Source organism: Perca flavescens, chromosome 5 (genome assembly GCF_004354835.1).
Source record: "Perca flavescens isolate YP-PL-M2 chromosome 5, PFLA_1.0, whole genome shotgun sequence".
In the NCBI taxonomy this organism is placed as follows: domain Eukaryota; kingdom Metazoa; phylum Chordata; class Actinopteri; order Perciformes; family Percidae; genus Perca; species Perca flavescens.
This window is the reverse complement of record NC_041335.1, coordinates 23483398-23508668: the sequence shown is the minus strand read 5'-3', so window position 1 is coordinate 23508668 and position 25271 is coordinate 23483398. Positions and strand designations below refer to the sequence as shown.

Genomic DNA, 25271 nt, shown 5'->3' with positions numbered 1-25271 from the left:
TTTTTGGTCATAATTCCACTAACCGTGTTTGGAGGAAGAAGAATGAGTACCATCCCAAGAACAGCATCCCTACTGTGAAGCATGGGGGTGGTAGCATCATGCTTTGGGTGTGTTTTTCTGCACATGGGACAGGGCGACTGCACTGTATAAAGGAGAGGATGACCGGGGCCATGTATTGCGAGATTTTGGGGAACAACCTCCTTCCCTCAGTTAGAGCATTGAAGATGGGTCGAGGCTGGGTCTTCCAACATGACAATGAGCCGAAGCACACAGCCAGGATAACCAAGGAGTGGCTCTGTAAGAAGCATATCAAGGTTCTGGCGTGGCCTAGCCAGTCTCCAGACCTAAACCCAATAGAGAATCTTTGGAGGGAGCTCAAACTCCGTGTTTCTCAGCGACAGCCCAGAAACCAGAAAGAAAAGTGTGGAGGAGTGAGCCAAAATCCCTCCTGCAGTGTGTGCAAACCTGGTGAAAAACTACAGGAAACGTTTGACCTCTGTACTTGCAAACAAAGGCTACTGTACCAAATATTAACATTGATTTTCTCAGGTGTTCAAATACTTATTTGCAGCTGTGTCATACCAATAAATAGTTAAAAAAAACATACATTGTGATTTCTGGATCTTGTTTTTTAGATTATGTCTCTCACAGTGGACATGCACCTACGATGACAATTTCCCCTCCATTGTGTGTGTGTGTGTGTGTGTGTGTGTGTGTGTGTGTGTGTGTGTGTGTGTGTGTGTGTGTGTGTGTGTGTGTGTGTGTGTGTGTGTGTGTGTGTGTGTGTGTGTGTGTGTGTGTGTGTGTGTGTGTGTGTGTGTGTGTGTGTGTGTATATGTGTGTGTGTGTGTGTATATATGTGTGTGTGTGTATATATATATACTGACAGACTCAGATGGCTGACAGACTCAGATAGCTTTATGTGGTTTTACTCTTATTACAAAGATGCAGACAAGATTCATATGTCTCATAACAAACTGTGATGTTGACAAAATAATGTTCTGAACTCTGTGTAGTCGGCTGCTTTCTTGTCTCTGTGTTTATATCAGGCCAAATTTAGCTTCATAGCACATACAGTATTACCTAGACTTTAACACCTGTAGAACTACATTCAAACACAAAGAAATTGACAATAACGCCTAAAGCTAATTAAAAAAGAATAGAAATGAACCCCTAAACAAGCACCACAAATTCATGTTGTGCAGCCAAACATTGTTCAAACTATAGTCTGACTTTGTGACCAAGATGTATACTACTAAAACTAAGATAATCTACTTGTGGATAGACTAATTATGTAGTGCCTACACTTGATCTGAATTACCTGACATGTAGTTTGGCATTTTTGTATTGCAATTTCTTGTAACTTATAGACTGACATATAAGCTGATACTGATTATAACTGTAATAAGCCTAATGTCGGCCGATGTAGCTCTACGACTCGGATACATCCAACATCGATGACAAACGGAGCAATGATTTGGTAACAGAAACACCAGACTACAGAAACTACCTAGATGTTTGTTGACTCTGTTTTCTTCCTGTTCAGAGTTTGTATGAAGAAGACCTCTCAGGAACGCCTGGCCCTAAAGATCCTCATTGATCGCCCCAAGGCCAGGAATGAGGTTAGAGGAAACACTGTTTGTATGCCTGTTGTTTGTTTTCTATGGCTGTATCAATATGCTTTGTTCTGTCTGCCTGCCTGCCTGTTATCAGTCTCTATTCATTTCAGTTTTTTCTTTCCTTGTCAATCTGTCTCCCGTGCCTCCTCTGTCTGTTTGGATGGGCATCTTTGTCCGTAACATTGTCTTTCTGTGGTAAACACTGTATCTAGCAGCCTTCCCATGTCATTAGCAGCCTTCTGTTTTGATCAAGCAGCTTATATAGCACTTAGGCAGTGAGACTTGCAGTCAAAACAAGCAACCCATACTTTCTTCAGAAGAGCTCCCGCTGCTGAACTGTGAAAGCTGTCACATAGGAAGAAATAAACAAAGATTATTATGCTAAAGAATGTATCCTTAAAGCACTTTTATCTTTTTAAATGAGGGTGTACCTTGGATACATACTATCTTTTGTGTGTGCGTGCACAGTAATGATGAGTTCAGTTTACATGTTTGGTTTATAAAGGTTACGCTGTCTTGGTCTGTGTTGCTGCATATTTTGCATCATAATTTGCATCATTGCAATTAGTTAGTAGGAAGAAGCCTCCCTTTTGTTCACTGCATGATTTGCAGTTATATTTGTATTATCTGTTAGTTCTATTTAACAATTCATAAGGCAGATTCTTGGAAGCCAGGTAAAACCTATTTCTGTTGTGGTTCTTGTGTCACAGCTCCTCTACTAAAGTACTAAACCACCTTCAGTTTCCAGGTCTCTTTCTTTCTCTCTCTCTCTCTCTCTCTCTCTCTCTCTCTCTCTCTCTCTCTCTCTCTCTCTCTGTGCTGTTCTGTGTTGTAGTTATTTCACATGTTTAAATGGAAATGTAACATTAAATAGAATTACTGTATACATGTATACTCAGTGTTTGATTCTCTTCCATGCAGGTGCGTCTCCATATGATGTGTGCCAACCATCCAAACATAGTGCAAATCCTGGAAGTTTACGCAAATAGTGTTCAGTTCCCGCATGAGTCCAGCCCGAGGTAAAGAGCTCTGTGTGTGTGAATTTGTTAGTGTGGAATCCCATGAATTCCATTTTTTAAGTGTACGTCAATCCACCTCCTCTCTTTTGCTCTTGTCCTCTGACATGTTCACACCTCCTCTCTTGTTTCTTACAGAGCGAGACTCCTGATTGTTATGGAGATGATGGAGGGTGGCGAACTGTTCCACAGAATCAGTCAGCACAGGCACTTTACTGAAAAGATGGCCAGCCAGGTCACTAAACAGGTTAGACACACACACACACACACACACACACACACACACACACACACACACACACACACACACACACACACACACCTCAAGAGCTTCTGCCACAAGCTCTCACAGCAAAGGTTTATATGGAGGCACACCCACTTACAACCAGACATGGGTCACGCACACACATACATACACATAGTGTGTATGTGTGTATAGTTTGAGTGGTGTCTCAGTTTGATGTCTCTTCCTCCTGTAGATCAGTCAAGCCTTGGAACATTGTCACTCCCTAAATATTGCACATCGCGACCTGAAGCCAGAGAACCTGCTCTTTAAGGATAACTCTCTGGTAAGTAGCTAAAGTTCCAGACATAAATACTGCAATTTTAAAAGTGTACTACGACTGATGCCACTACTGATGCTTTTACTACAAAGGAAAATAAACTTTGCTGAACTTTTAAGGCTGCAGCTGTACTTTTTAAGACACTAATTGAAAACTGTATTTGGCAGAAATTGGCCAGGATAATGTATAGGATTTGGAAATATCTACCTTGCATTTTCAGTCCTAGACTTCAAAATCCACCCTGACTCTGGCAACACAATGATCTCTCTGGAACCTGAATGAATAATTACAAAAAAATGTCAAGTGAAACTCAAGCCAGAAATTAGTTTCTTTGCTCGCTCCACGTTCATGTTTCACTTTGTAATTCTGTCTTTTCCACAGGATGCACCTGTGAAGTTGTGTGACTTTGGCTTTGCCAAAATTGATCAAGGAGACTTAATGACCCCTCAATTCACTCCCTACTATGTAGCACCTCAGGTAAAAAGCATAGAACACATAGAAGTCGTCCAAAAATACGTACACACAGATTCTTAAATTCAGCAATAATGAAAGTTGATGCACATTTAAACGATGTATCCTTTCTGCCGTTATTCCTGCTCAGGTACTTGAGGCTCAAAGACGACACCAGAAAGAAAAGTCTGGAATTATACCTACCTCACCCACTCCTTATACCTATAACAAGGTGAGACCCAAACCTGTTGAACTAAGCTTTTCGGCCTACTGTGGCAAGTATTGTCCCTCAAATATCACTACTGAATATTTACTGTATGTAATACGAAAATATTGTTCTTCAGAGCTGTGACTTGTGGTCTCTCGGGGTGATCATCTACGTGATGCTGTGTGGCTATCCTCCGTTCTACTCCAAGCACCACAGTCGCACCATCCCGAAGGACATGAGGAAGAAAATTATGACTGGCAGCTTTGACTTTCCTGAAGATGAGTGGAGCCAGATTTCGGAGATGGCCAAGGACATTGTACGCAAGTGAGTCATTTTCTTTGTTCCTGCTCTGGTCTGGTTACCTCATCTTGCTGTGCTCCCAGAACATAGCATTTCCTTACTCCTTTTCTCCTACTTCCCTACTTTGATTCATACATTCCCTCATTCATCCCTTTTTCTTTCCAATAATTTGTACTCCCTCCTCGTCTGCCCCCTGCAGGCTGCTGAAGGTGAAGCCAGAGGAGAGGCTGACTATTGAGGGAGTCTTGTCTCACCCTTGGCTCAACTGCACTGAGGCACTCGACAACGTGCTGCCTTCCGCCCAGATGATGATGGACAAGGTGAGGGGGAAGTTAAAGGTGCAAAATCTTGCATTGCACCAATGTTGTACGGTTATGCTGCTGTTGCTGAATGAATTGACCAGCTGAGGCCAGTGTTGAAAGTTAGAGTGCTGGCGTCCTCTTCTTCCTATTCTTACTGTCTGTCCTTTATACCTTCCAGGCGGTAGTTGCAGGTATCCAGCAGGCCCATGCAGAGCAGCTGGCCAACATGAGAATTCAGGATCATAATGTCGGCCTGAAGCCTCTAAACTCTGTCAACAACCCAATCCTCAGGAAGCGGAAACTGCTAGGGTATGATTGCATTTGTTATTTTTTATAATTAAAAAAAAAACACTTCTCATCTTGTGCCTTTTTTTTAAAGCTTTTGTGCGTAACTTTTTGATATTAATGAACGTCCGGTGACATTCCTGCGCAGAAGCTTGAGTGAGGATAATTACCTCTTTTGAAGAGTCCGTGTTTTTTTTTTATTCTCCGTGTCCTTGGCTATTTTCAACTGCGTGGAGGGGAGGGGGGCGCATGCGCGATCACGGAAGGCATGTGGATGCGCCGACAGTGTTTCTGAGACAGAATTCCTCATTGGGGCGACAGAAACGCACTATAGCTTTAAAAAGTTTTCCCTGTATTTGAAATATATATACGTTACGCTTGATGATGATTGTACTGATAAGAGACAGTAGCTCAGTGAGGGTGAGAATGTTTTTCTGATGTTCCTATCTGCCTTCCTGTAGCAATGCATTACTCATCAATTGGGTCAAAGTTTGGTCTGAAATGTGTCTTGGTGTCCGTGTTGCAGCCCCAAGCCCAGTGACAGTTTCTTCATTCATGACCCAGAGAATGGAGGGGAAGACTCCAACGTAGCTCTGGAAAAATTACGAGACGTCATTGCACAGTGTATACTACCACAAGCTGGTCAGTAAACCCTCATAGATTTTTAACTAACTAGACTGAAAACAGACATGAAACCAGCATTTTACTGAATACATACTGTGCACTCTATATATTGCATATCATTATATACTGGTATAATACACACAACACAGTACACCACAGATGACATATCTACATTTCAGTCATTTCTGTTCAACTAAGGAAAAAGACTTCTTACTGGCTGGGAATAAAAACAAAACTGGCTATTCCATAAATTTCGCTATATTAAGGTGCTGACACACCAGGGAGATCATCGGCCGTTGGTCCAAGTCGGGCCGACGGTGAGTCATATAAAACAGCACTGAGAGAAAGTGAGTAGCGTCCGAAGTGACCACTTTTTGTTTGTCCAGGAGATAATGAGGATGACAAGCTGAATGAGGTGATGTATGAAGCCTGGAGGTTCAACAGAGACTGTAAACTGCTGAGAGACGGCCTGCAGGGGCTTAGCTGGGATGGTCAGTACCATTTTTAATCTTGTCTACTGTATATCTGGCAAATGCCGTCTTAATTCTCTTTTGTATTAAACAATTAAATGCAAAGCAGCTGTTTTACTTGCTTTTGATATCTAGTAACAAAAAAAGCTGTTAGAAATTGCTAGTAGTTGTCATTCATTGTAAATTCATGTAACATTAGCAACTATAAGCAATATGTTTCTGTTCCCTCATATTTATTTTGCTGTTATGATGCCCCACATTATCTGGCCTTTTTACTTTATCTGCCTGCCCAATAAAACAGTTGCAGTTACAAACACAGCTCAGTCCGTTACGTTGTAGTTCAAACAGGAAGTGATCTTGAATGGCCGAGGATTGATGGATTATCAGTAGAACTGAAACGATTGGTCAATTGATTCATTGTTTAAGCCATTTTTCAGGCAAAAATGACAAACATTACTTAGTTGCAGCCTCTCAAATGCATCGACCTGCTGCTTTTCTTTGTCTTATGAGATAATAAATTGATCATCATTTTGGGGTTTTGGACTAAACAAGCAATTAGAAGGTGTCTCGTAAATTGTGAAGGCCTTCTTTCATTATTATTTGATGTTTTATAGACCAAGCAATGAATTGAGATAAATAATAAGCAGATTAATCAATACTGTAAATAACTGTGCAGCCCTAATTATTCGAGCCAAATATGTCCACCAAACATCAACAGAAAACAATGTTGAATATATTCTTTCTTACAGTCTCAATTGTTAAAGTAATAATCTCGAAGATTTTCATTTAAATAAATGTCTGTTAAGCCACTATTTATCGCTGAATGAGGCAACACAATGGTGATTGAGCCTACGGCCCACTGATGAAAGCCCTTGCATTTGCAGTATTACGAACTGGGTGTCTTGGGCGACATTCCGGGGAAAAATCACATGCGGCGCACAGTTAGTGACAATTTTCCATCACCCAGCAGTGGTTGGTCCACCAAAGAGGGTAAGTGGAGCTAACACAACAGACTCGCCCCCTTAACTCACTTGTGTGTGAAGCGGCGTACTGTTTTAAAAGGTCTCCGCCAACTGACGGACGTCACAAAGGTGACTGTTTGAATCTCTGGGAATTGAGATCCAAAAACAGACCTGCGATTTCGCCATAGGCGTCCCCAAAGACAACGAAGTGAATATCTTCGAGATTGGAACTTTAAAGCCTAATAGATAACAGATAAAGTGAAAAACACAAATGATAGGTTGGTGTGAAGTAGTTGAGCAGTACAGTCTTGATCCCTTTTCCATTTAAAAGTATTACTCATTTATGTGTAGGTTTTTGTTGTTTGTGTTACCAGGTCCTTAACCAGAAGCTTTTCCATTGCAGGAAGATCCTTCTCCGATAAAGTCGACCGCTTGAAGTTGGCTGAAATAGTGAAACAGGCCATCGAAGAGAAGACAAATCTCCAAGAATCTAATTAGCAAACGCTGTCTTTCTATCTTCTTTTTATATTGTTTATTATGACCCTTTTTTAACCCATATCTGTAAAGAGGCTTTTTTTATGTAAAATGATGCGCTAATTTTTCTTTTTTTTTCTTTCATGAATTCACTTGCAAGACCTATTGTACAGCTGTAGATATATTTCAAAGAGGACTCATTGGTACTATACTTTTTTTTTAAATGGACACTTGCAACAAACATTGAAAAAACCTATATTTTCATTTTTGCAAAAAAGAGAAAAGAAGAGAAAAATCAGTTAAAGAAATTATTTTCTGGGAGGGGATTTTGTCCAAGGAGTCACGTGTTTTATCCCAGTTATTTCATTTTATTCCATTTTCTTTTAACCATCCTAAGACTTTTATTTATTTAAACAAAGAGTTCCATTATTTTATACTTTACTTGTAGCCTGCCAGTGGACTCTAGTTGAGAGAAGCTGTCTACGATGTGACTTTGTTCTTTTACACAAACTCTTGATTCTCAGACTGCATTTACATTATATGAATAGTTTTTTTTTTTTTTTTTTTAGCTTTCCCTTGACCTTTTTGTTGTGTAGAGTTCAAGGCAGAGTGGAAATTGATGTAAAAAGAAAGTGTCATGAAATAGACAAATGCAGCCCCAAATTCATCTCGTCACAAACCCTTTTTTGAAGCTGATTTTGAAGCCGACTGAATAGTCATGAACACTATGGCTGATTTAGATCAATGTGTTTTGACAAAAAAAATCTTCTTTAGAAGATGCCGTGTTTCCATATAGGGTTGAAAGCTCCAGTTAAGTTAAAACTTTATTGTCAATCTGTTTCTCAACTAGATCCATGAAGGTTTCACAAACTCTTGAGTTCAACTCGTACATATGAAGTGCTGATACTGCTTGTCAGCTTCTGAAGTTTGTATCTGACAACTAAAATGAAGTTAATTATTTTATATAAAGGCATTTTTATACGTCTTCCCATATCTGATTCTGACAGGTCTTAAGTTCAGTCTTTGGTTAAAGTTGTTGATCTGTGGAACTGGCGCAACATGAGCTGCTTTGATGTAAAGTTGTATCTACTGGAATTCAGACCAGAGTCAGTTAATATTTAAGTCCTTTTAAAGCAAAAGTGGTTGCTACTTAAACCAACAGAGACACAAAAACACCGAGCATTTTTGGTGCAATGTAGTCGATGTCTTTATGCCAGAAAAGATCAGAAGAAGGGTTTCAGCCTCCACTAGCAGCATCAAACTTGCAGTGCTACTGAATGTGCAATAGGGCAATCATTTAATTATGTATTCATAGTGTATGCATGTACATGGTAGTGAAAAAAAGATATCAAGTATCAATTGTCATTACAATGGTCTGAATACCAGCAAATGCTCCCTCCCTTCGCTTATCCTCATTCTTTTATTTTGTTATTAATATGTCCTTGATTAACTGAAAACAAGGCTTAGATGGCTGAAAGTGCAAGTTCTCTTGTTGAGTGCCTGATTATATCGGTAATAATGTTATTTGTTTGTTTTTGAAAATCCTCAGAAGTTCATGAAATTCCCCTTTGATGAGGTCTTGGCTTTAAGCAGAACATATTTTCATGTCCCGATTACTGCATTAACCATGTGTTTTTTACCTTAATGAAAAGATATATAATATTCTGAGTAATTAGCAAACATTGGTGCAATATATTGTTGCTGTCCAGTGACAAACTTGTATCTCCAATTTTGAGATAAACTAAAGGATCAGGTGTTCCTTTGTTGGTTGAGAACATTTTCTTACGCTTAATAAACCATTTAAAAACATATTGCATTATCAGTAAAATGCATTGTCACACAGATAAAAACATGGCTGTTTTTCTTAGCTCACAAATGAATTGACATTTTGGAGACAGGACAGTGATATGTAAGCTGAACTTTTTCACACCATTTGTAACTGTCATGAAGGAAAGCGTCTGTATTATTTAAGTTTGGCTTTAAAACAAAAATGTGAACAAAAGCAATCATTACTGACATGATTCTGAGAGATCATTTTGACTGTCTTGATGGTTTGTCTACTGTAAAAGCTTAACGATAACCACAGCTTGTGTTTGAAAAGGCGTTAATATTACATGGCTATTTTTACGTTCAAATGTAAAATGTGGGCGGTATCTTCATCCTTTACTGCTCAGTATAAATTACAGGATAAAGGGGAAACTAAATCATTTAATTAGTGATTGATACTTATCCTTTTGGCTGTGATTGCTTGTTTTCATTCCACAAATCGGTGTATTGGTTTGGCAACATTTTGTTGATGTTAATTTATTATAGTTATAATTTTTGGGGGAAATGATGTCCTCTAAAAAGGAAGAGTTTCAGTGCTGGTGTCTTATATTTAACGGGAAAATATGAGAGTGGTATCAATCTTCCCATCTACGCTGCAAAGCTAATCGTATTTTCCAAAATGTCGAACTTTTGCTTTAATATGCAGCAGTCAAGTTTTTTTTTTTTTTTTTTGTTAAATCATACATCAAACAAACAGTATTGCAGAATCAGCAGAGCCTCTCACTGGAAGTTAAACCTATTGCTGCCGTTTTGTTTTACTTTGACCTTTGGTGTGTGCGTGTGTGCCTGTGCGTGTGTGTGTGTGCGTGTGTGTGTGTGCGTGTGTGTGTGTGCCTGTGCGTGTGTGCGCATGCCTGTGCGTGTGTGCCTGTGCGTGTGTGCTTCCTTTAAGTCTCCTCCCCCACCCACTATAACAGAATGTATATCATCTGCTACCTGAGTGAGCATTATCATTGAAGGCTAGTTTATTAGCATCTACTGTAAAGTCAAGGAATGTATTTGGATATTGATACTTCTAACAATGAAAACCCTAAGGGAAAAATACAGTCATACTTAGACACCTGCTGCTGTTCAGTGCTCAGTCTGGCTCAGTGTTACTACAAATCCCAGAGGGGCAGTTTGTTTTAAGATGCTACCTCCCTCCCTCCCTCCCCAGCATTGCTGCTGCAGGAGGCCCTCAGAACGACATTCAGGCTAACGCCGCTTTAGACATATTTCACAAATATTTTATAGCTTCCACTAGTCACTTCCACTCTCATCTGCTCAGTAAAGTGAGACAAGATTTCTCATTTTATACAAGGAAACATTTCTTGTTCCCTACATAGATGCTGACTAAGGATAAATAGCAAAACTGTGTCCTTTTTTTAAAATACCAGCTCATTAAAAATGGCCTGAAAGGGTTTAGTCAGCACTTACTACTCTTGATAAATACCAGTTGCTTCCGTTTCCTCTGCTGTATGTGTACTTGTAAAGTATGGAAAGGTGGGTTTTATATGTTTTGAGCCATTCCTGTTTGTGTTAAATCAGGAAGAAATTTCAAGGAAAGGAATCATTTCAAAGTTTGGAGCCTTTTCTCTGCTTTTAATGGTCTCTTTTTTTTTCTCTGGCCTGACAGTTATGTAGCATGTAACTGAATCTCTCATGAAAGACTTGCTGTATTTTTGTCTACACATCTATTTCTTTGCCGATTCTGTCTTCTTTGGAACATCGTCAACAGGCTGACTTTGAAATAAAGGAATTCTTTGACTTTTGAACATGTTTTCTTTTGTAGTGTTTGAGTTGAGAGAATTCCTGTGCAGATTAATATATAGCCCACAGTGGTATTACTTTACATGTGAAGGATAGGTTTGTTTGCACACATACAGTTAGTAATGAGAGGAATTTGGCTTGCTGTAAGAAGCTTTGAGTAATTAATTATCTCTAGTATGGCTTATTTGGGAAAAATTACAGTATTTAATCTTACACTTGCATCTAAAGATCCTTTTGACAGACAACTTAATTTTCTCTAAACTATTTATTCTAAACTTAAAAAAAAAAAGTCTACTCTGTGACATTTTGTTACAAATATTTTATTGTAGATTGAAGACCGCAGATAGAAATCTAGAACAAAATCATCTTCAGAAATTCACGAAGACAAAAACCTTGTTCACATTGACACGTAACCAAAGACACACTTTCTACGTTGCACATATTTAAGGCACTTTTTTAATATATATATATATATATATAGAATTTATTGGAAAGCAGCAATAAAACCAGAAATTTGCTCCCAGGATGGAACTCACACTATCAAAAGCTTGAAAGATGAAAAGTTAATTGAGGGTCTGTTTTACATGGGGCAGATTTTTTTTTTTTTAATTAAACTGTACTGATCTTTAATAGCAGTGCAAGTGTTATAATACAGACCAAAATATGTGCAGTACAAGAGAGTAAGAGGTGAGTTTCATGACATTATGAAGGTGGGGGAGGATGATTCCTGCCATTCAAGACCGTTAACAGAAACCTTTCCCCTACCAAGCCAATTTGTGGACATTACTGGAACCCTTAATTTGACCAAGCAGATAACACAAGAAAATGTCTCATTGGGTCCCTCATGAAGGGGAAATATTAAAGTTAAATACAAATGTTGCATTGCCTCCCAGATGTACATAAACAGATCTAAATTATGCCTAGTTGCGAGCATAGACTGTGTGGTTGTGATAGAGCTCCAAGAAATTACGTGTTTCAGTTCCTTTTGGGTGGTTTTGAACTTCAGTAATTTAAGTGGAACATTAAAACTTAACTAGACACACACTAGATCAATCTTTTAATCTGCACTGGCACTTTAATGCCCAGCGTAAATAGGTTAAACACAATCTGTGGAATGTGTTTCTTAGAGCCTTTGGTCCCTTCTCCACTACAACATATATTCTGCCCCTCAGTCCATAACATCCTAGACAAATCCCCCACAGGTGGAAATGCACTTAGCAAACTGTAAAACGCATCAATTCAATGCTTTGCAATTTCACTGACGTGATACAGAGGGCCGAGAACTGAGGCGTTCACACAAAATAATGGAACTAAAATGGAGTTACAGTTGGAAACAGAGCAGCAAATCCATTTTAGGTCTGAAATAAAACTCTCTGCGCTCCACGATCGCCCAAACCCCAATGGAAGACGGTGATGATGTTTCAACAGGGTTGGCTTAGTCCGAGTCCTCATCGTCCAAATACTCTTCAGCGTTGCTGTGTGTGCGGGTGATGTCTGAAACAAGAGAAATGGACGGTAAATAACAGGAATATTTCAATATTTCACTGCTTAGGTTTTCCTGCAAAACCTGTGCACCTTTAAACATTAGTGGCTGAATGCCTGTTGCATCTTTTGCAAATTAAGTTCTAAGCATGTTTTACATGGTTCATAATAAATACCCTGTATGAGAGTCTCCTTGAGTTTAATAGCCTCCAAATCTCTTACTCCTCATTCCCCTTCAACAACAAGGACCTGTTTTGAAACCTTTTTTTGCCAAAACTGGGCTGACCCCCCCCCAAAAATATCAATCTGATTACATGCAATACACCTATTTCATGCCGTTTACACAAGACTAGGGCATGGATAAGGCAGGGTGTCACAAATGGGCAGCCGTTGTCTTCAGTAAACTATAATTTCTCAGGCACAAAGGTTACATTAAATTTGCTAACTATTTTCAAAAGCATCTGCAGATGCTCAGTTAAGTTTTAAGCTTACTGGATTTCACAGCCCGTTGATCAAGTTCAGTTTCTGTTAGGGCTTCCTGTTCACTGGTTGTAGTAGTGAACAAAACATACACATCATACCGGTTACTGCTCGTCCCTTAAACAGTGATCTTTGTTGCATTGGTACTAATCTCAAGGACTGTCTAAGCTAGTTGCTGGACAGTCAACCCAAGTTGAGTAAAAAAAGCATATGATCAAGTTCCCTGTGAGAGTGTGTGGCCTGTCCTGGTGATACTGTATGTGTGAGTGCTGAGAGGCTGCCCCTTAGCGGCAGCTCGACTTACTGCTTCCCTGCTTCCTTTTGAGAAGTGACGCACACATTGCGTTGGTGGCCATCTCCAGAGCCAGCTTACCCTCATTGTTCTTAATGTCTGTCCTTGGATCTGAAACATGCATACTCACATCAAAAGACTAGACACAAATAACTGACACAAAAATATAACTATGTGCATGTAAGAACACGCATAAAACATGGACAGTCAGCTGGTTATTGTTTCCTCAATCTGGAGCCACATATTCTAATATTAGGGTTTGTTAAAACCTGCGGTTTTCCCTCCGTTTCTTCACTCTGTTTCAATATCCAATCCAATAAACAAGATGACCTGCTGGCCAATTTCTTTTTCATTAAAACCAAATAAAAAAAGACGTGGAGAGATACTTACCCTTGCTCAGTAACATTTCCACAATGTCAGAATAACCCTTCCAGGCAGCAGCGTGCAGAGCGGTGTCCCCAAGTTTATTCTGAAACACAAAGCACTAACATCAACAACATAGCCCTGACAAGCATTCACTTTGACATCATTAAACTAAGATGTGTGACCACACCCCAATGTGTGACCCAAACCACAGTTTTAAAGAAATGTTGGTGGTTTTTGATACCAGAAATACAGATGGGTGACAAATTCAAAGGAGAAACCAACATAAAGTGTCTGGGTAATATGTCGGGCCATCATCATCCTTCACTGCGGCTTGGCACAGAAGTCTCTGAAACTCTACTGGAGGGATGTTCATAATTCTTTTTAAAACATATTCCTTCACTTAGTGTTTTGATGATGGTGGTGGATATGTCAGTCATAAAACCATTGAGTGATCCCTTGCTTGGTTTTTCTTTTACTTTGTCACCCATCTTGGAGTATCATGAATGGATCAAGCGTTTTTCATCTGTCCATTTCTTTTCCAAGTAACATGATGGATATATTTTAAACCCATCTCACCTGCTGGTTGAGCTCCACGTTGGGCTGGCTTAGCAACACCTCCACCACATCTGATAGACAGAAAGAACGAGAACTTTGAGTGACGGATTAAGCATAGAGTTAATGACACGTATCACATAACAATCATGCAGGAACAACATTCAATAAAAGAAACATTTACCATTTTTTACTAAATTCTCTCTCTCTCTCTCTCTCTCTCTCTCTCTCTCTCTCTCTCTCTCTCTCTCTCTCTCTCTCTCTCTCTCTCTCTCTCTCAAAGAAGAACTGGAACACTTTCATAGACAAAGTTCCTGTTTTTTTGTTCTTCTCATGTAAAACAAATTTGCCAGTGTGTCACAATTTAAGATTTATGAAATTACATTCAGTCACTGCCCCAACAAAGTACTGTAGACAATCTGTCAACCCAATCACAGCTGCTGCCAATCTGAAAATTAAGAGCGTTTGTTAAAATAAGATGCCTTTTTTGTGGCCTTAATCCATGCAATAAAGTAAATCTTAAAGTGCTCATATTGGCCCTCATTTATGAAACGTGCGTACGACCTAAAACAGGCGCACGACGGGCGTACGCCGATTCCTACGCAAAGCTCGGCATTTATCAATTTGGACGTGATCGTAGGCTGCGATCAAATCTCACGTCTGGTCTGAACTCGTGTACGCAAGTTTCTGAGTCAGCGTGGCCTTGCAGTGCAGCATATAATCAGTTTAACAGGAGAAGGAGAAGTCATCAGTTGATCACTTATCAGCAATGGCAGATCTGGCTCTTTTAGAAGACCTCTATGAGCCGGTACAATAGAGCACATGTACGCACACGTGCCACGGTGGAGCGCTCCATCGGATTGTTTAAGGGCAGATGGCTCGCATCAGTGGGGGGGGCCCTATACACGGCAGAAAAAGTCTGCAACATTGTTTTAGCCTGTGGGGTTCTGCACAACATCTCGCAGGGAAACTGGCTGCCATAAATTCAGCGATGGCGCCAGATGACCCGATGCCCAGAGAGCAGTGTCCAGAACAGCCCCAACTGAAGGAGACAGGATATTATTATTCCTCGCTTTTAAAAGGTAGCCTATAGTGTTATGTTTGGGCTACAGGAAACATGACAATGCACAACATTTTTATTTATTATTCAGGTTTTCATTTCTATGTCGTGAACGATTTATTTCTGCCATTGACCGAGTTATTTTGGCTTGTTTTCCCCTCTGCTGTCAGGAGACAGGGTCGAGGTGGTGGTCCAGCACGGGGGGGGCGGAGGACACGCGCTCTCCCTCAGCTGTTGTCTCGTTCTGACTTATGAAAAAAAACACGAGTAAAATAAAAGACACTGCATAAACTCCACTACCGTGTGTTTATTTAAATATAGGTACACCATGTAGGCCTAAGAGATTGCAATAAGCCTGTATATTACTATTAGGACTATAGAAAATGCGTCAAGGATGTATAAATTAAATAGGCTAAACTTCAGCTGGAGTCCGATTTACTACGGCAACACTGTTGACCGCATCAGTGATCTCTTTCCATTCCGCATTCTTTCTACAGCCTTTAATACCAGTTTTCAGGCTGCCAAAAAGTACACACGTTAGTGCAAATGAACCTGAGAAATCAGGGTTTCAATCTCCACCTCTGAAAAGTGCCGCTTCTCAGCCGGATTACGTCTCGCCATGTCGTAAATTGTAGGGGCGAGGCCTCAAAACCGAGAATATATTGGGGCGTGATATTTAAATTACGATCGTTTCCAGCCACTGCATTTTTCAATGTACGACCATTCTTACGCTCTGATTGGTGTGATACGAACATTCCATAAATCACACGTGAAGCCGGTCGTAAGATGATTTCTGCGCTCATATCTGCGCTGGTTTCTACGTTAGGTTGATAAATGAGGGCCATTATGCTTTTTCCCTTTCCTTTATCATGTTATATATCTTTTTTTGTGAATGTTATAGGTTTACAAAGTGAAAAAGCCCAAAGTCCACCACAGACGAACTTACCATCTCCAACAGAAAACAGTGTTCACAAACTGCTCCAAACAGCTCCATTGTAGTCCAGCCTTTACCTCCGTGACGAACGTGCGTCACTCTGTAACACATACAATGCTCACCTAGCTGCTAGCGTGGCACGCCCTCATACTCTGCTTCTGACTGGGTAGTTGTCCTTACCTAGCTACTGCGCATGTGTGACTCCCAACAAAGATTGAACAGAAGTGTGATGCCTCACTCCTTAGCTAAAACAGAGAGCTCAACACACAGGGCGAAAAGAGGAGCTGCAGCAATGTGCAGTAAAACAAAAATATGGTGTTTTTTGAAAATTAAACCACGTAAACCCATTCAGGTACAACCTCTAAATACAATTATGAACCTGAAAATGAGCATAATATGGGCACTTTAACACATTTTAAACACTACAATTATTGTTACCTTTATGTCCTCCATGGCATGCCCAGTAGAGGGCAGTGTTTCCAGCCTTATCCAGCCCATTGATTCCAACCTTGTTTTCCACACATTCCCTCAGCCAGCTCAGATTGCCTGTTTAAATACACAAGTATGTGCACATACAAACACAAAGAGTTGAATGGCGAAGGTGACTAATAATGCAAACAGTATAACAGTTTTTTTTTTTTTTTTTAAATCAAGGTTGCTTATATAGTTTCCAGAAAAGAGAAATTTTCTTTGATGTCTTGGATAATAGGTCACAAAAAAGAATTAAATAAAAACACAAACAAAACAAATTCAGATGTGTAGATAGTTGTCACACCTCGTTTGGCTGCTTCGTGTAATGGATTGTCAATAGACTCTGCCTGCTCAGCCACTTAAAACAAACAAATAAGATCATTAGTGCATTATATACGATTGAAAGATAAAGGGACAATTACAAGAGACAAAATGTTTGTATTAAGTAATATTTTATTCACTGTATACATGTAATGAAATTCAAAGTTGGTCCGTCTGTATTGTCTACTCACCATAGTTACTTGGAATTAGTCCTGTCCTTCCTCGGCATGTCCCCTTCCACCAATTACTGTCACTCTGGGGATAATAGTAATGCAGATATCTTTATTTAGGTTTTTATAAAAAATAAAAATCCTAGAAGCAAATGAGTGGAGACAAACAGGACAAAATGAACAAAAAAATGAATGCAAGGAAAATAGTAGTGACGTAAAGATGACTAAAAGGTGGAAAATGGAAACACGAAAGGGAGGCACAAAATGCAAAGAGTGCAACACAGATTCCAAAGAAAGAGGAATAAATGCAAATTCAGATCCAAACTAAATGAGACATGACGATTTAAAGAAAAACACCTACATCTCTGAGGTTTTACTTACTGTGTCAGAGATGTACAAGAAATCTCCTTCTTCAAAGAACAGCTCGTCTGGCTGAAAAATATTTTATTTATAGATTGAAATTCATGGAGGAGGTATGTCAAATGAATTTATCATCGGATTAATTGATAATGAAAATAATTCCAAAAATGAACTCAGCAAATGGTCTCAATCAATCATCAAATATTAGAAAAACCCATCTTAAACACTCGTACCGTTCTGGGGTCGAAGGTAAACAGTGCTCGGAACACCTTGACTTGGCCTAGTAAAGAGAAAACACACATTTAAAGCTAAATGAAATATTTGTTGACAAGTAAATGTCATCCCTGTATCGTCTGTGTATCCATGCCACTGTACAACGTGAACATGTCAAATCAAAGAGTCAATTAGGGAACAAGAAGGTTATGATCTCCTTTCATACTATTCATAGTGTATCAGGCTCACCGTTTAAACTCTCATATATAAAAACATATCAGTGAGGACAAAAAATTATTTTACTGGTTTAATGCAGGAAATATGTGCACTTCACGCGGAAACAAAACACACAGTCATTTTCCCTTTTTAAAGCCTATAAAACCCAACAAAACATTTGTTTCCGTATGAATGGAATAACTGATCGGATGACATACAGAGGGACCCTGTATACATAAAAGAGAAGCAAACGCATTGTACTTGAGAATATAAATAAAGAGATAGTGAGGGGAAACCACACACACTGCCACCAATGCAGGCCAGCGCAGCATGTAGGCTATCTTTAATGTGGTAAATTACTCTTATACAAGTGCAATAAATCAGAGAAGTGTCAACGTCATTCATCAACTCAGTCAGCCAATTGCATGCAGCCCTGCCTGAGAAATGCAACCTGCACTTAGACACACATTTCCTAATGTCTGCTCCCGAGCGCCTGTGTTCACTAAAACAACTCAGCTGAACTAGCTCATGAAGACCTACAAAAGAGCTTTAACACACACACACACACACACACACACACACACACACACACACACACACACACACACACACACACACACACACACACACACACACACACACACACACACACACACACACACACACACACACACACACGGTGCTTGTGCTATCTGATATTTGCTCATACATACATACATACATAATTAACACTTTCACATTGCTTTGCTGTTATGCTTTTACTTGTGCAGTACCTTGTAATGTTAAGAAAAGGTGCTATACAAATAACGATTGTTTTTATTATTACTACAACATCATCTGTTGCATTATTTCTAGCTATGCAACAACGTGTATCTGTAGTTTCTCTGTGAAATAAACAAATAAACAAAAATGTTCAAATATGAATGATCCTTACAAGCCAGAATTTGAATAAGTGTAAAACACCGCTGTTGACTCATGAAGAGTTTTTTTCAAAACTGATATTTACAGTGAAATGCATTTGATTCTGGATACATAATGCTGGACAAGGGTCTTCTCTGTCAGCTGATTGATTTAGCTAACAGGCCTAAATGTTGGGCAGTTGTAACTCCCCTCTGCCGTTACTGAGAGTTTCTATTTAGCTAACACACTGTCTCTGTGTCTCAGAATAAGAGAGGCTGCACAAGCCCTGCTCTGTTCAACAGAGCAAGCATTTCTACTCTGCAGGCCCGGTCATGCTGCTTAAAACACACAAAAGCCTTTGACGACTAGTCCCGGTTCTCTCTGCATTTCAAAGCCTCAGGCACATACAAGGATTCATTCTAGCTAAAGAAAAATTGAACCTCAGTGTGAGCAAAACATTGTCAGTATATGTCATTTGATTGTGGGTTTTTGATGATTTCCAGCTGTGTTATTTCATTGCAAAAGCAACTCCAACAACTATATATAAACAGTGATTTGTAGAACGCACCGTTAGCATTTTTAATTAATTACATTTCAAGCCCAAATTAGTAAAAAGTTTGTACTTTTTCTCATGTAAGAAAAACATAAATTTTAAGGAAGTGTTCCACTGTGTTCCTCGGGAGGCAGAAGCAACAAATAGTTTAGTTTCGCTTTCGCTCCAGCTGGAGGAGGAGGATTCTGGCTAATCCATATAGCATTCGGTAGCCTAGAAATCTAGACGCACCCTAGCAGCAGCAAATGTCATTTGCAGCCAGGGTCCGTCTAGCAACTCTCCGTTGGCTTGCGAGCTGGAAAAACCAAAATCCAGTCAGGCCAATCACATTGTGTATAGAGTTGGTGGGTGGGCTTAACATAATGACGGCAGAGTTCCGCGTGAATTCCCTGCTACCTGAAAACAAAGAAGATGGCTTCTGCTGCTGGCGAACAGTGGTCTTTCGAATCGGCTTTAAGCTTTTCTTTGAGAAAAGAACAAAGAACAGGACTGATGTCATTCTTAAAAAAGGAAGACGTGTTCGGAGTTCTGGTTGGTTGTAGTGCTATCCTATTGCGTGCAGAGGGAATTTGAAAGACAACCGTTTATCCCGCCCCTCGGATTGAGCCCTGCCAATGGTGAGTTCCCAGACCCAACATCTTGATGTGTGTCTGGCTTGTCAGGCTAAGCATTTGGGGATGGGAGGAAAACCTGCTCTGGTTTATTGGCATTTCTTTAAACCAATCACAATTGTCTTGGGCGGTGCTAAGCACCAGAAAAAAAGCTGCGGTGCGGCTGCAAAATAGGCTAGGAAGGAAATTGTTTTGGTGGAACATGTGTACGTTTAAAAGTTGTTTTAGTCATGCAACAGAATACTCAGATTGGACAGATAGTCTAGCTAGCTGTCTGGATTTACCCTGCAGAGATCTGAGAAAAGGTTAACCAAATCGACCGGAGTTTAAAATGCCAAAACAAAGGAAGCCCAAGGCAACGGATATCCGGCCTAAATGAGTGAAATCTGGCAAATTTTTCGGCGGCAACGGAACAATCCCAGAAGTGGAACATCAAGGATATAAACTATTATTAGTTTTGGACTCAGACAAGAAGAAGAAGAAAGATTTGTGTGTGTTTTGCACACCTAGTACCTAATAAACTGGCAACTGGCAGGCTTTACTGCAGATGTGAAGATGGTTTGTTTTTTGTTACTTCCCACGTGATATTATTTTTTTTACACCTGCCATTACTTGTGAGAACACTGGTTGCAGTGACACAATCTATGGGTAATACATGTTCATTAGGTAAATGGTATTTATTTACATTTTAAAAACTATGATATGTGTGCTTAAACCTAACATTTTTTGTGAGTAATAGACACATTTCCTAATCTCTGCGATGGAGTTACCAAAATAGCAGCCCCCGCTGACTGAGCTTGCAGGAAGTAAGACTGATGTCATTGAGCGTGCACACACTCATCATTACCTCCTAACCAAGACCTAAAGACAATGAATGATGGCACTCTCCTTGCATTAGTGATGGGAATAGGGAAGTCACAGAGGCCTGCTGCTGAGAGCTGGATCCACGTCAATCAGCAGTGCAGGCACTTTTACCAACTCCACTGTTGTCCTGGTTCACTTATGGATATTGATATTAATCAGAGGTTATGAGTTTTCTTTCCACTTTGTGATGAACGTTTCACAGAAAAAAAAAACGACAGAAATCAGCCGATCTTATTCACTGTTGAATTGCTCACCGTCCGCCCATTAAGCTTACATTGCCAACAAGGTGTGTAAGGTAGGTTAAGTCCTCGCAAGTTTCGGGTCAATTTAAACAACAAATCTTCGTAGCGTTAGTCTTACCTGGCTTGGCCGGCTTGGGAGGAGGCTTCGACATTTGCGTGGATAAAAATAAAACGAAACCCGCTGCGTGTTATTTTACTCAAAAACGTCGCTGGAGTGTGAACCATGGGGTGTGAACACTTAGCTAAACCATGCAATGAGGAAGTGTAAGTCAGCACTACTCAGGCAAGGCGGAAAAGTTCGGTTGCGCATGCGCGAAGCTAAACCTGTACGAGTGAGTTGAGATAGATAAATAGATTTTTCTATATGTAAACATATTTTATACAGTCTGTGATGTAAACCCTTGTATTTTATTGTTAAATTACTTTATCTTATTTTCCATGATTAATTCATTTATTTAAATAATTTAATCCTATAATTTTATTTTATTTTATAAACACTGCATCGTTTTTAAAAATGTTTTTGATGTAAACTCTGTAGAATGTATTTTATCTTTTATTTCATTTTATTGTACGTCATTTTACATCATTTTTATATTACTTTATTTATTTGTATAATTTTAATTTAATTTAATTTAATATTTTTTTAATGCTTTGACGATGTTTTTGTATGTGCACCCTAAACTTTCTGCACAATACATTTTATTTATATTCATTTAGTATTTCATTTTATTTTAACTTAGGCTACTTTATCAAGAGTTCATTCAATAGAACTCTGTTGCGACAATGTATTGATTTTACTGTACAGCATATTCTAAATGTTTGTCTTTTTTTTCTTCTTTTTTTCAGTAGGCAGGTCGAGAGTGACGTAGAAGCTCCATCAGCGAATCACGAGCGTCCGATAGCGGAAAAGCGTGAGTGAATACAGAGCTGTTGCAGCAGTAGCCAACATGTTTGTGTAGCATACTACTTATTTAGGTCTGCACATTAGATGTTAATGAATTTGCTTTTACCAGTTTTATTTACTAAAAACTGAAATGAAGACACTACTTGTAGGAGTTGGCGGGTAAGTAACTCCTGAGGATTTTAAACAATGTGTTGCTGCTGCATGTGTTGACCTGCTTGCATGCCTTTTATGTTCTTGGGTCATTCTGCCTCCAGATAGCCTGTTGGACGTCAGATTTTTTTCAGGTTTTTTAACCTTAAAGCATAACATAACATATAGCATAACATATAAAGTGGAAACGCAAGTTTTAATTTTAATTACTTTCAAGTTCTGAAATACTTCTTGGTGGTGTTATCTTGGTGGTGTATTATGTAAGTAAGTAAATACAAGGAGACAAAAAACAGGTCAGAGACAAGCACCAGGAAATGCATTAGCTTCCTATTATTAAATTGTTAATATTGGCCAACATGCATGCAGTTGAAGCAACAGGGACTCCATCAAATCAATACAGCCATGTGTCAACCATGTGGAAGATAAGACTGATAATCGAGATGGTTACTATGCATAGAAAAAGTCACGTGTCTAACATGTGTAACAGAGTCCTGAGAGTCAGTAAGAGCAATCAAATTGTCCAGCTTTTTGTTTACTCTGACAAGGTACAGATGTGCAGGTAAAACAGGCTGTGGTGTGTGAAGTGCTTGCATTTATAAATGCTACCTTTACATTCAAAGTTTGTAAATTAATAACATGGTTAATTAAAATGTTCCTAATGTCAAATTAAGTGTTGGCTCATGCACACCCTGCAGACAGGTGTGTAGAAAAATTAAATCAGGATGCCCGATGAAGGTCTATGACCGAAATATTGTGATGTCACAGTGTACTGACTACAGCCTGATGTTTGAGGCTGATTCAAGATTGACATCTAAGAAATATGATAACAATAGATACATCTGCCTACATATGTTTAATTGCAAACCATTTAATGTGTCAGCATCTTACCAAAATATGTACTGAGTAGTTGAATTTTACAGTTAGAAAATCATATATTCGTCAATTAGAGTCCGACCGATACAGGATTTTTGAGGCTGATAACAAAAATAATATGATAAGGTAGCCGGTTGATTTTTTTTTTTTTTTTTACTTTTACATAAACAAATAATGTAAACAAACATTTTCAATAAGAATCCCTTGAATGTGTTTTTTGTTAAATAATTGTGATGGAAGATATGTTTTAAAGTTTAAAACTGCGGAAATTCTTATTATTTATTGACTGGGACGTACGCAGATGCTGAAATATCTTAATTGTAAGTCGCTTTGGATAAAAGCGTCCGCTAAATGACATGTAATGTAAAAAATATCTGCGATAAGCTGATATCGGCTGATATGTTGACCTGAGGTACGCAAATTATCTCCATCAAGAAAGTTGTAGATTTCAGTTTATCCACTGTTTTGAAGCAGGTGAGTAAAAGAAGTAACAATTTTAATATAATTTGTGCAGCATTAACATGTTCTTAGCAATGTGCACTGTTTTTCATTCAGGATGACCAATGGAGGAAAATCTACTCTTTCTAGGAGTCTATACCAGAAGATACCCAAAAGCTGTCTCATTGCACAGGATTCATATTTTAAGGTACGCTTCTTTTAATCATATCATTGCTTTTATACTTCGGCAGTTAAGCTGGAAAATTTGAAAAATGTAGTGATCACAGTGGATGCTTTTTTTCAGGATGATTCTATAGTACCAGTGGACAGCAATGGGTTTAAGCAATATGACAGTAAGGACACTTTATTTAATGGTTTGTTCATGACATCAAGACATTTTCTGAGCAGTTGTTGTCTGTCCATTCATCCATCTGAAAATGGTTGGTAGATTTATGGATGGATATGTGGACACGAGGAAGTAGCTACCATTAGGGACGCTGAGGTCATGTTGTTGGTATTTTTTTCTGGGAATTTGTTTAGAGTTGTTATCTACTGTACCTGGGGAGGGAGGTTGTAAACATGTGCAACTGGTGAGTACAGTATGTAAATGGGTATTTCCAATATATTTGAAATTTAAATACATTTCAGTTCAAAAAAAAAGATTTTAGTGATTTCTCACCTAATTTTGGTAAAAGGAAATAAAATAAAAAAGGTATAGGAAATATACAAATAAGTAGTTAACTGAATAAATAAAACAAAGCTAGGGCAGTAACTACTGATTATTTTAATTGTGTATATATAAATTGTTTTTTATAATCCTTAATAAAATGGTGAAAAACATTAATTACAATTTTCCAATAAAATGTTATAGAAACAGAGAAAAGCAGAAAATTCTCAAATTTGAGAAGCAGCAACCAGAGAATGATTAGCATTGTGCTGATAAATTAATTGTTTCATTTAGTTTAATGTGTTCATAATACATGCAGTTTTCTGACTGGGCAAAGAAAATCCTTCTCATTGCATTCTGTTGAAGTGCTGGATGCTCTCCACATGGACACGATGATGTGCGAGGTTGACTCGTGGCGTAGAGATCCTTTGTCGTTCATGAAGCAACGAGGCCTGAACCCAGAACACACAGCATCATCATCAGCTGATGAGGAGGTGTATGTGCTGATCGTGGAGGGTTTCCTCATTTTCAACCACAGGTACACGAGGGAGGCTACTGTGCTTATTTCAGATATTATTGACACTTTATTTAAGGTCCTAAGAAAGACCTATGTAGCTTCATGCTAATTTCAGAGAAAATGCAGTTGGTGCAGTGTGAAATTTGGCTTCAAATTAATTAATTCTAATTGCTAATAAGCTGAATATTCAACTATGTGAAGATTGTCCAGATTTCCAACTGTTTTTGGAAACTAACCATTCAGTTGTGGTTTATCTTTTACCACAAGGGCTGTCCCCCAGGATTTATTTTTAAAGATTATTTTTTGGGGGCTTTTCCTTTTTATTATAGTGACAGTGGATAGACATGAAAGGGGGAGAGAGATGGGGGATGACATGCAGCAAAGGCCAGCAGGTTGGATTCGAACCCGCGCCGCTGCAGGAACGCTCTTACTGGGTGAGCTAGAGGCCGCCCCTCCCCAGGATTTATTTAATGACAAGTTATCTCTTTGTTAGAAGAGTTATGCTTGCTATAATCTTTGCTTCATTTTAGTGTTAAACTATTTGCATGAAGTCTGTGTTCTTTTTCTCATGAAATAATCATGAGAGCCACTGACCTTGTGAAAAGCACAGAATGCCCCTATGTGGAGGAGACGCCGGGCCTGACCAGAGATAAGAAGAAAAGCTACTGATTGCATGAACCGAATAACTAAGTTGACTCTCAACTCCTTTTAAAAAGACACTGTTGTGAACAATCGTCAGTCATTTTCTGTACTTATGCTGTGAGTGCTGTAAAACTGACTCTACTT

The 25271-nt window shown here is 39.0% G+C and overlaps 3 protein-coding genes across 4 annotated transcripts in view; 2 read left to right on the top strand and 1 right to left on the bottom strand.

Annotated features, from left to right (window-relative positions):
* mapkapk5 (MAPK activated protein kinase 5) overlaps positions 1 to 10854 on the top strand; it is a 19522-nt gene extending 8668 nt beyond the window's left edge. The window contains exons 4-15 of the mRNA XM_028578200.1: positions 1547 to 1622; positions 2541 to 2638; positions 2774 to 2882; positions 3115 to 3204; positions 3580 to 3675; positions 3800 to 3880; positions 3993 to 4180; positions 4356 to 4476; positions 4637 to 4767; positions 5270 to 5385; positions 5754 to 5858; positions 7203 to 10854. Coding sequence (XP_028434001.1) covers positions 1547 to 1622; positions 2541 to 2638; positions 2774 to 2882; positions 3115 to 3204; positions 3580 to 3675; positions 3800 to 3880; positions 3993 to 4180; positions 4356 to 4476; positions 4637 to 4767; positions 5270 to 5385; positions 5754 to 5858; positions 7203 to 7297 — 1306 coding nt within the window. The 3' untranslated portion in view covers positions 7298 to 10854. The remainder of the gene's footprint in view (positions 1 to 1546; positions 1623 to 2540; positions 2639 to 2773; positions 2883 to 3114; positions 3205 to 3579; positions 3676 to 3799; positions 3881 to 3992; positions 4181 to 4355; positions 4477 to 4636; positions 4768 to 5269; positions 5386 to 5753; positions 5859 to 7202) is intronic.
* Positions 10855 to 11312: 458 nt separating this feature from the next.
* ostf1 (osteoclast stimulating factor 1) lies at positions 11313 to 21249 on the bottom strand. Its single transcript, XM_028577449.1, has 10 exons — positions 21055 to 21249; positions 17571 to 17617; positions 17359 to 17409; positions 16999 to 17062; positions 16791 to 16844; positions 16454 to 16561; positions 14046 to 14095; positions 13494 to 13572; positions 13116 to 13214; positions 11313 to 12343 (listed from the first exon to the last, which is right to left on the bottom strand). The coding sequence occupies exons 1-10, from the start codon at positions 21086 to 21088 to the stop codon at positions 12285 to 12287; spliced, it is 645 nt and encodes a 214-aa protein (XP_028433250.1). The 5' UTR covers positions 21089 to 21249; the 3' UTR covers positions 11313 to 12284.
* LOC114555213 (nicotinamide riboside kinase 1) lies at positions 21173 to 24851 on the top strand. Of its 2 annotated transcripts, XM_028577451.1 has the most exons (6): positions 21178 to 21268; positions 21783 to 21999; positions 23419 to 23509; positions 23606 to 23654; positions 24335 to 24506; positions 24815 to 24851. In XM_028577451.1, exons 2-6 carry the CDS (start codon positions 21971 to 21973, stop codon positions 24825 to 24827), a joined length of 354 nt encoding a protein of 117 aa, XP_028433252.1. In that variant the 5' UTR covers positions 21178 to 21268; positions 21783 to 21970; the 3' UTR covers positions 24828 to 24851. The 2 variants fall into 2 exon arrangements, with proteins under 2 accessions (XP_028433251.1, XP_028433252.1); XM_028577450.1 differs by lacking the exon at positions 24815 to 24851 and having other exon boundaries at positions 21173 to 21268; positions 24335 to 24800.
* The last annotated feature ends 420 nt before the right edge of the window (positions 24852 to 25271 follow it).

Coding starts and splice junctions, on each gene's coding strand:
- ostf1 (XM_028577449.1), bottom strand. CDS start 21,088: ATGTCGAAGCCTCCTCCCAAGCCGGCCAAGCCAG. Junction 17,410..17,570: donor TTACCTTCGACCCCAGAACG/GTACGAGTGTTT, acceptor AATATTTTTCAG/CCAGACGAGCTGTTCTTTGA. Junction 16,562..16,790: donor ACACGAAGCAGCCAAACGAG/GTGTGACAACTA, acceptor GTATTTAAACAG/GCAATCTGAGCTGGCTGAGG.
- LOC114555213 (XM_028577450.1), top strand. CDS start 21,971: ATGAAGACACTACTTGTAGGAGTTGGCGG. Junction 22,000..23,418: donor CTACTTGTAGGAGTTGGCGG/GTAAGTAACTCC, acceptor TTTTTCATTCAG/GATGACCAATGGAGGAAAAT. Junction 23,510..23,605: donor CACAGGATTCATATTTTAAG/GTACGCTTCTTT, acceptor GCTTTTTTTCAG/GATGATTCTATAGTACCAGT.